The following is a 10,365-nucleotide window of genomic DNA, read 5'->3' as shown; positions in this document are numbered from 1 at the left end:
TAACAACACCACCAGATCTTTATCAAGCATGGTAGGTAACAGGCTCCAAGTGCAGTGTCATATACAGCAAGGCAGGCTCACTACACAAGTGAGCTATTTTGTCAGCCCAAGTCTGTACATTTTGATGTAAACAGTTGTGTGGTAACAGACCATTTGTTCCACTTGTCTTGTTTTCTGTGACCACTCCATTATCTTCCAAACAAATATACACAGTGAGACACTTTGCTGGGTTGATGTCTGTTGTTGAGGGATAATGACTATTGAGAAGTTTCTGTTCACTCAGGGCTCTGGAAATTATGCTGGTTCTCTTCCTGCAGAAGGAAGGGGTAAGATCACCCCTAACTGCTCTCAAGTAAAAGGTGGCTCCAGAGCCCCTCTGCCTGGCTGACTCCAGAACCGGAGGTGACACTTTGGGGCTGAGGTCTGGCTGGAGATAAGGAAGCAGCCATCCCACCACCCACCTCCATCCTGGTCTACGATATCTCAACCATGCCTGGGAGCACCTGGGGATTCCTCTCCCACCTGTCCTTCCCACACCTACCTGGGGATTGCTGGGAAGTTTCCTTTTTCCTGGCTGTAGGGAATTAAAAAAAAAAAAAAAAAAAAAACCGAGATAAGAGATGAGGCACCCAGTAGGTAGCACAGTGGATAAAGCTTTGGATTCACAAGCATGGAGTCCAGAGTTGGATCACAAGTGCCCGAGTATGTTCTGCTTCTCTCTAACATAGAAACTTTTTGAATAGCCTTTACTTTATCCCCACCTACCTTGAAACCATCTCCAGAACATGACTATAGCCACGACAATGAGCCCGAAGGGGATAACTAGAGCAGAGAGTCCTCCAAGAGAGGGTGATTCTGAGGACAGAGAAAAGGGAACACTTCAGACTATTGGGCTGTCTACCAGCACCTTCCCTGCCCTCCTCACCCTCCCAGCAATTTCCAGAAGGGATGGAAGCAAGGCCCTCCTCCCTAGGGGGCAGGACCAGCCAGAGGGCCTCCATTCCTTCTTCATGCCCCTCTACCCTGACACTTCACCTTGAAAAATAACAAAGGAACACCCAGCAAGACAGTGGGCAGGCTGCAGAGGGAACAAAGCTGTGGAGTCCCTAGAGAGGGAGATTCTAGAAGCATAGCAAATTTATGTTTTTCTTCAAGCCAATTTTTGTTTGTGATTAATAGTGGTTTACAGGCTTGTAAGGTTACAGGGTATAGTTCCACAATGTACCTGCCACCAAAGTTCTGGAAGCACATAAGATGTTAAACCCTAAGGCTATATTATGGGACCAACCACCACCACCGCCCCCTCACCTCTCCCAGCCAAGCCCGTACTTACCCCAAGTCTCAGTGAGTGTGTAGTTCAGGCCAGAGTGCTGCACCCAGCAGGTGTATGAGGACTTCTTCTCTAGCACCCGCACCGCCATCCACGTCTGGTAGGTGCCGTCCCCGCTGGGCCGCGTCTCCACCCACTCGGTCTCCTGGCTCAGTTCCTCCTCACCTACCCACCAGCTCACAGAGATGTCCCGGGGGTAGAAGCCCCGCGCCCAGCACCTCAGTATGGCGCCCCCGTCCTGGGCCAAGTGCCTTGTCACCTGCACTGTGGGCGGCTCTGCAGGGAAAAAGGGAGGAGGCTAGGAGGGGCTGCTCTCTGTCCCCCAGGCTTGGTCACAGGTCCCCCATAACTTTCCAGGGGAGAGATGGGAATGAAGCCAGTTGGGGAGATGAATGAGGAGGGGATGAAGACAGAGAAGAACATGGCAATGAAGGGAGATGGGGGACAGGGTTTCTCTCCTAGGGAAGGCAGGGTCAACCCATTGCTGATGATTCACATGGGTACGGTGCTAGAGATTCCCAAGGACAGATGTGACTTCCTTCATCAGCTTCCAGAGAGGGTCCTGGGCAAGGCTATTAGGACCTTCATTTACCCCTGCCTTCTCCACAAGCAGACTGCCCTTGTGTTTCTCGGACTGTCCACACTTCCCCTTGACCTCTTGCACACAGTAGACAGTAGCTCATGAGTGCTTAGAAAAAGGCAGAAAGGATGGGCCTCCCTCACCTGGACCCAGCCTGGTGAGAGTGTGTGCTCTGCTGGGAAGCCCAGCCCAACCCTGCCCTCAACCCTCAGCCCTAGGAGCTCAGAGGATCCTGCCTCCTGTCTCTCAGAGACATAATGCAGGTGTGATGGTCACTGAAGTGTCAACTTACTGGGACACAGGCTCCAGACACTGAGTCAGAATTTATTCTGATTGCGTGGTAGTGGTAGTGGTGGTGGTAGGGTGTGTTGACGGTGTTTCTTCTGAGATTAACATCTGAGTCAGTGAACTCAGTAAAGCACCTTGCCCTCCTTCTCTGTGCATGGGCCTCACCCAACCACCTGAAAACCTGAACAGAATCACAGCTGAGTAGATGGACCCTCCTGCCTAACTGTCTGGAGATGGGACATGGGCCTTTTCCAGCCTCAGACTCACATTCATATACTGGCTTTCCTGCACCTCTAGCTTCCTAACTGCAGATCTCAGAACTCAACCTTCCACACAGGTGAATGTGTAGAGTGCCCTCTGGTGCTGACTGGGAGCTCTACATCACTTATTTGAAATGGGAAGCATGATGCCTTGGGGAGACAGGGCTGTTTTTAACTTCCCTTTATACCGGTGAGGAAATAAAAAGTGGCAGGCAGGCAGGCAGGAAGGCAGGCAGGCAGGCAGGCAGGCAGGAAGGCAGGAAGGCAGGAAGGCAGGCAGGCAGGCAGGCAGGCAGGCAGGCAGGAAGGAAGGAAGGCAGGAAGGCAGGAAGGCAGGAAGGCAGGAAGGCAGGCAGGCAGGCAGGAAGGCAGGAAGGCAGGAAGGCAGGCAGGCAGGCAGGCAGGAAGTAAGGAAGGAAAGGCAAGGGAAGGAAGGAAAAGAAAGAAAGGAAGGAAGGAGAAAAAGAAGGTAGGAAGGAAGGAAGGATGGAAGGAAGGAAAGAAGAGAGGAATGAAGGAAAAGAAAGAAGAAAAGAGAAGAAGGAAGGAAGAAATAAAGGAAAAAAAGGAGGGAAAGAAAGAGAGAAAGGAGAAAAAGAAGGAAGGGAGGAAGGAAGGGAGGAAGTAAGGAAAAGAAAGAAGGAGAGGAAGGAAGGAAGGAAGAAATAAAGGAAGAAAAGGAGAGAGAGAAAGAAAGGAAGGAAGGGAGAAAGAAAGGGAAAAAGAAAGAAAGAAAGAAAGAAAGAAAGAAAGAAAGAAAGAAAGGAAGAGAGAAAGAAAGAAAGGAAGAGAGAAAGGAAAAATCTAAGTGTCACACAGTCACGAAGACAGACAGCTGGGTTTCAGGTCTGGAACCCTGAGCTCTGAAACACTACACTCTGCTCTCATGAGCACATCTCCTCCCATGATGCCCCTGTGCCATTTGAGGAATGGCTCCCTACCCACTGCTGCCACTCAGTCTACTCACTTGCGCCATGCTGTCATCAGACACCCGCAGCACTGAGCAATCAGCTGGCTGGGCCTACTGCAGCCTTTGTGACCACTGCAGTCGGCAGACATTTCTATCAACACCCCTACTGCCACCACCACCCCACCCCCACACCATCATCCACTGCCAGTGTCCATCCCAGTCCTTGTATCTCAGTCCTGCTGGGCAGGGTCAGGAGAATTCATGACACAGCTGCATTTGGAGAGCACGGCTAACGTGTGTGTGTGTGGGGGGGGGGCTAGCTATAGGTGGTAGTGGTGTGCTTATAAATAAAGTAGAAGCAGGACTACAGGGTTTCAAACTCCAAAATAACCTCATGAGTTACCACTAAAATCCTCTTTTTTTTTTTTGCCCCCAGGGTTATCACTGAGGCTGGGTGCCTGCACTATGAATCCACTGCTCCTGGAGGCCATTTTTCCCATTCTGTTGCCTTTGTTGTTGTTATTGTTGTAGTGTTGTCGTTGTTGGACAGAACAGAGAGAAATCGAGAGAGGAGGGGAAGACAGAGGGGAGAGAAAGATGGACACCTACAGACCTGCTTCACCGCTTGTGAAGTGACCACCCTGCAGGTAGGGAGCCAGGGGCTGACACTGGGATCCTTACACTAGTCCTTGCGCTTCACGCCATGTGTGCTTAACCTACTGTGCTACTGCCCAGCTTCCAACCCCTCTCACTTTATAATGAAGAAAAAAAAGACCTAGAATAAGGGGATTTAGACCCTAGGACAGCACAGAGAGACCCCAGAAGGCACCATTCCACCTCCTCTGGAGCAAAGCCTGCGGTGTGGGCTCTTGTTCTGCTCTGTCATTGGATAGTTGGCCATTTTCATGTGAGCTCATCTGAGCTGAGAGACATGCCATGTCCTATACCAAATGTCTCTGTTGAATGGGATGGTCTCAAGGATAGGAATGTGAGCCACTCTCTGAACTGTCCCAGGCTGGACCTTACCTCTTCGTGTAAGATTGAGGCCTCCCAGCTCCAGGTACCTGCGCAGGGAGAGGAGGCAGAGGCTGCTGAGGTAGGCCTTGTTGTACTCAGCATAGCAGCGCTGACGTTCCAAAAAGCGCTTTTTCTGCAGGGCTACTGAGTTAGCTGACACCCAGCTCAGATTCTCCAGGTCCAGCGTCAGGTGGTCTTGTCCATCGTAGCCAAACTGCCAGAAGCCACTAATTTTTCCATCCTTTTTGATCTCACAGCCAAACATGCGCTGGGTGGTGTGTGTACCTGAATTCAGAGGCAGGAAGGTGGTGGTTGGTGGGGTGGATCCCTGAGAGTCTGAAGAGAACCCCCCTCAACCCAAAGGGTTTCAAAAGGATGGAAGGGGGGCAGGCGGTAGCGCAGCAGGTTAAGCGCATGTGGTGCGAAGCACAAGGACTAACATAAGGTTCCTGGTTCGAGCCCTGGCTCCCCACCTGCAGGGGCGTCACTTCACAGGCGATGAAGCAGGTCTGCAGGTGTCTATCTTTCTCTCCCCCTCTGTTTTCCCCTCCTCTCTCGATTTCTCTCTGTCCTATCCAATAACGATGACATCAACAACAATAATAACTATAACAACAATAAAAAATAAGGGAAAAATAATAATAAAAATATGGAAGGAGGATCAGGGACACACACACACACACCTGCATGCCACTCACCAGAGCTGTGGTTGTGATATGCCATGACTCTCTTCATCTCTACCTTCTGGACCTCTTTCCAGCCCCGCTGCTTCTCAGTCTCTGTGTCCCAGTACCAAGACTCCACAGCTGCCATCCAGAGGGCACAGGGCTCAGCCTTCCCCACACGACTGTCAAACCGGATGAAAGGCTGGTCGTTCATGTAGCCCACAGCCAGGAACAGGGGCAGGTTTGGCCCCGACTCTGACAGGAACAGATAGTGGTAGTGGAGGGTGTGCCTCCCTGCAGAAGGAAAACATGGTTTCAGGCTCCTGTGCACTGCTAGGATCTGCACCTCAGGTCTGTCAGGTGGTTGGTAGAAGAAACCTATCCAGAGTATCTGCCATTCCTCATCCCTCAACCTGCAAAGCAGGCATCCTTTTCTCCAGAAAGCCCTCCAGATTCCAGCCTGACAGTTTTCAGACGTGTCTCAATGGTGTCCTGGGCTCCTTGTGAAGACTGTGGGCTCCATCAGGGAGGTTAGTACTCCCCCACCCCCCGTCACCACTGTCTCCTGGACCTTGTGCCTCACACGGAAGAAGAAGAAGAAGACATGAGCTTCCTGCATTTGTTGAATGGACAAGGAGCGAGAGCAATGAATGGCCATGGCAGTGACCAGTCACCATTTCTGGAGTGACCACTGTGTACCTTGTAGTAGCCTAACTGTTTCACACTCATTAGGTGGGCCCAAAGAAAAGAAGCATCTACATGTTGCTCTGCTGGAAACATCCCCACAAGGGGAGGTCAGTAAGGCAATGGCTTCATTTACTATGAAGATACCCTGTATGTGAAGAAGGGAAAGACTAGATAGTCCAAAGTCTAAGTTCACCCCTGAATATTCACCAGTGCTGGAACAAGAAGCCTGAGATAACACACTAACTGGGCCAACATGTCTACTGGGTTTCTGTTTAGGGTAAGAGATTTAAATCTCTTACCAGGAGGAGGCACATGTGGTAAAACACACATCACCATGCATGAGAATCCAGGTTCAAGCCCCTGGTCCCCACCTGCAGGAAGGAAGCTTCACAAGCATAAAGCAGTGTTGCAGGTCTCTCTATCTCTCTTTCCTCAACTTTTCTCTCTGTTTCAATTTAAAAAAAAAAAAAAAGGTCACTTAGAGCATTGGATTCATAATATCCTTAGAGCATTGGATTCATAATACTGTAACCAAGCCCCATCAATAACACTGATGGGAAGGAAAAGAAGAAGAAAGAAAAGAAGGAAAGAAGGAAGGAAGGAAATAAGACTAAAAGGAAGGAAATATGGGGGGAAGGATACAAAGAAACATTGGAACTAACATCCTTCCAAACAAAGGAAACTCTGGGGAGCCTGACGGTGGCACAGAGGGTTAAGTGCACCTGGTGAAGTGCAAGGGCTGGCATAAGGATCCTAGTTTGAGCCCCCGGTTCCTCACCTGCAGGGGAGTCGCTTCACAGGCAGTGAAGCAGGTCTGCAGGTGTCTATCTTTCTCTCCCCCTCTCTGTCTTCTCCTCCCTCTCTCCATTTCTCTCTCCATTTCTATCCAACAACGACAACATCAATAATAACTACAACAATAAAACAACAAAAACAATAAAAGGGAATAAATAAATTTTTTTTTTTAATTTAATAAAAAAGAGATCATTGTGAGGAAACACGGGCTGGCAGTCTTGAATAGACATGTAGATGTTGGAGGGGAGGGGATAGAAGCTCTGACTTATCTGTGGTTAGATGGCTCCACCCAGTTCTTGGCTCTGATCTATACAACTGTGACTGCCTGGGGTGGGAATGAGGGCAAAGGCTCTGTGTGTTTGAGTGGCTGCGAAGCTCCTGGGTAGGGGAGAATGTCCTGTCTCCTTCTCTGCAGAAAGCACAGTGGCTGAGTTACGGCCCCCAAGTGATTCCTGAAACCTGTGAGTGTTCCTTTCTGTGGAAATAAGGCTTCTGCAAATTAGAATAAATTAAGGCCCTTGAGATGAGACATCATCCTGCACTGTCTAAGCAGCCCTCTGTGTCTTTCCGAGGTGAAGGGGACATGAGCCACGGAAGGTGACGTGGTGAACATGGAGCAGAAAAAGACATAGCATGAGGCAAGGGAGAAAAGGAAAGGAAGGGCCAGCATGGAGGAGGTCAGGCTTTGTAGAGGTCACCTACTTAGTTTCCCTTCCTGGTCTGAGAGGATGTGAACACAAGAAGGGAAAGGGCTGGGCTTAGCTGAGGGGCCTAAATGAGCAGCTAGCCCTCTAGAGACCAGCCCCAGTTCACAGGGGGGTCCTCCTGAGGAGCTAGCCTATTTCCTCACCCCACCTCCACCTCCCAGGGTTCTGCTACCTTGAGAGTATCTACCTGATTCCCAGACTCCACACACACCCTCCCATAGCTGTTGTTTCTGGGTTCTGCCATACTGCCCCCTTTTTTAGCAGGAGGCTGTGGTCTTACCTCCAGGCCATGATGTGTTTTCTAACTTCAGGCTGGCCAGTTCTGCCATCAGCTTCTTTGCTGAAGAAGCTGAGCCATCTTCCACAGGAGGCAGCCCCCATGGACTCTCTGTAACAAGGAAATAGAGAAGACATATGAATCTTAAGATGTAAATAGCACCTCCCCTAAAAATGAAAAAGAAAAGAAATAGCTGGAAGATAAGAATCCTACTACCAAGTCCCAGGATAACCCTGGTGGCAAAGAAAAAGACATAAATAGCCTCCATATTCTGTGTCCATAAGAGAGTGTGCCAAGTGCAAGGGAGATAGCATAATGCTTATGCAAACAATTTCCATGCCTGAGGCTCTGAAGTCCCAAGTTCAATCTCCCTCCCAACATCACCACGGGGGGGGGGGGGGGGGGGTGCCAAGTGAGAATCAGAATCAAGTAGAAGAGAACTAGGAAGTAGGGCCACTCTCTCTGGAGTTACTGGAAACTTCTTGTCAAATAGAGGAAGAAAAGGCCAACAAAGGCTGAGTTCTAGACCTCAGTGACAGTCATTGTTCCAGGGATCTCCAGAATTAATTCAAAGGCAAAAGTCATAAACATTTCACAGCTCTCCTGTGAAAAGGTTCTGATAGTTCCCACTTAGAGAGAAGGGAAGCCAGGACTGGAATCCCCTTCCTCAGTCAGAGGTTCTCCTCCTGGCTATCCCAGTCTCATGTGGCAACTTGTAGAATCCTTTTTTTCAGGATGAGTAACAACAAGTCTCAACAGACTTAGCAGGTGCTGTGTTTTGTTCTCAGACAGAAGCCACACAGGACATGACAGTTCTTGCTGGCACTCCTTCCAATTCTGGAGTTATTAGTCTTCCATTTATTATGTTGTTTAATGTGTTAATTGAGAACTGCCTATACTACACGTTACCAAAAATTATTTTTAAAAAATATAAAACTGTTGAAATAGTTTTATGGAAATATAACTGTTTTCTCTTTGTGTTTTGTCTTAGATGGTTGGTTGCTTGGTTTTCATACCCAATACTTTTCCTCTTATGCATTAAAGGTACAATGAGAGCGTTCAGAAATAACATGAGAAAAATCTCAGTCTCAGTCCAGTGCTGCCCCCCCACCCCAGCATCCAGCATCCCCCCACCCCAGAAGGACCTCACTTCATATCTGTATAACTTCAGGATGTTGTCTGCTGTTTTGTTGTTGTTTGTTTGTTTGTTTCTTGTAAGCTGGAAACTTCTAGAAACTGAAGAGCCAGAGCCAGAGCCTGAATCCGAACCGGACCCAGAGCCGGAGCCGGAGCCGGAGCCGGAGCCTGATTAGGAAGTGAGCTGCAGTTGCAGTGGGGATGCAGCGCCTCAGCTCAGCGTCAGAAACAAAGAGCCTGGGAACGGAAATTCCGGGCCTGACACAGAAACCCTTAGGCCTCTTCAAGGCCATCCTGGCCACAGAGGGCGCCCCGCCTGGGCCCCGGGTCTCATTGCCCCCAAAGCAGGAAGCCAACTCGTGTGGCGCCACCTCCCTCCGCACAGAAGTTCCTGCAATTTGGATGTCGCATCAGCCCCTCTGAGCCCCAACCACTGTTCCCAGGAGACGGGCGCGCCTCCTGATCCTGGAGTGCAATGGAACTGCCACTAAGCAAACCCCCCCAGCAAAAAAAAAAAAAAAAACTACAGCCCCCAAATGCCACTCCACACTGTCCCTAGACGGGGGCGTGCATCGTGGTCCCGAGGTGCGGTGGAGAACCCGTGTGCTAAGCAAACACTCCCCCCCCAAAAAAAAACTACAGCCCCCCCCAGACCCCTCTTCCACCCAGTCCCCAGGCGGGGGAGCGCATCCTGATCCCAGGGTTCAGTGGAGTCGCTGGGGGCCCGCACGCTCACTACGCCCCACCCCCCGAAACTATGGCTAGACCTCCCAACTCTGCATCTTCCCAAACCCCTCCCCGACGCGGCCTCTACACCAGCAGCCATCTCTCCCCAGGTACCCCACCCTGCCAGTTCCACGGGGGTCACGGGGTCCTGGCGGGCGCCCCCCACTCCACCCGACTCACCTGCCGCGGCCCGGGGTCCCAGGGACAGCAGCAGCGACAGCAGCAGCAGCCAGGTGCACGCGCTCCGGGGACCCGGGAGATCCCGGGGATCCCGGGGGTCTCGGGGGTCCCAGGCCGCCAGCCTCGCGCTGCTCCAGAGAAAAAGTTGTCGTGGAGTCTGTCTCCTCCGATCTCCCGCGGCCTGAGGCCGATGCAGCTGGAGGCCAAACTTGGGGTACCGCCTGGGCCCAGCAAACCTCACACCCGCGGAAGTAGCACAGCTTCTCCACGTGACACCAGCCAATCCCCGTACAGTCAACAGCCACGCCCCGCCTGACATCAACCAGGCCCAATCCCTGGCCTGCTACCTACCCAATCTCAGGTTGTTCCCACAGTCATCCAATACCTCCCACCACCACCTGACTGCCGGGCTCTTGTCTTGACCCACTGGCCCTTTTGCTGGTCCTCTTTTGTCAACTCAGGGCGATCAACGCTCTGGCTTCTGCACACAGCTCTGCTGGCCTTCCAAGTGGGAAAGCAAATAAATATTGAAAGAAAAGTAGCTGTGAGGGTGAGCGTGAACTGTAGCTAGTGAGGATCTACTCTTCCCCTTCAGGGAACGCCCTCTTCCTAGCAAGGGAGCTATGGGTCCCCCCCACCTTTGGAAAATGGGGCCTGTGTCTGCAGCAGCTGCAAGTCATCCGGAAATACCTGTGGCTTCTGTTGGGGGCAGGGGGACAGGCCCTGCGAATCCTGCTGGGCTCTGTGACCTCCTTTTACCATGAGAAGAAAGTTCCATTTCAGCGGGAAAGCAGGAAAAACAAAGA

The 10,365-nt window shown here is 51.0% G+C and overlaps 1 protein-coding gene across 1 annotated transcript; it reads right to left on the bottom strand.

Moving 5' to 3' along the window:
* LOC103117186 (H-2 class I histocompatibility antigen, Q10 alpha chain-like) lies at positions 1 to 9,878 on the bottom strand. The gene is made up of 8 exons (XM_016190013.2): positions 9,560 to 9,878; positions 7,520 to 7,627; positions 5,084 to 5,344; positions 4,395 to 4,670; positions 1,334 to 1,606; positions 766 to 855; positions 542 to 574; positions 1 to 311 (listed from the first exon to the last, which is right to left on the bottom strand). The coding sequence occupies exons 1-8, from the start codon at positions 9,876 to 9,878 to the stop codon at positions 295 to 297; spliced, it is 1,377 nt and encodes a 458-aa protein (XP_016045499.2). The 3' UTR covers positions 1 to 294.
* Positions 9,879 to 10,365: the final 487 nt, after the last annotated feature.

Source organism: Erinaceus europaeus, chromosome 9, assembly GCF_950295315.1.
Source record: "Erinaceus europaeus chromosome 9, mEriEur2.1, whole genome shotgun sequence".
Classification (NCBI taxonomy): Eukaryota; Metazoa; Chordata; class Mammalia; order Eulipotyphla; family Erinaceidae; genus Erinaceus; species Erinaceus europaeus.
The sequence above is the reverse complement of the archived record's forward strand: the minus strand, read 5'-3'. Positions and strand labels throughout refer to the sequence as shown.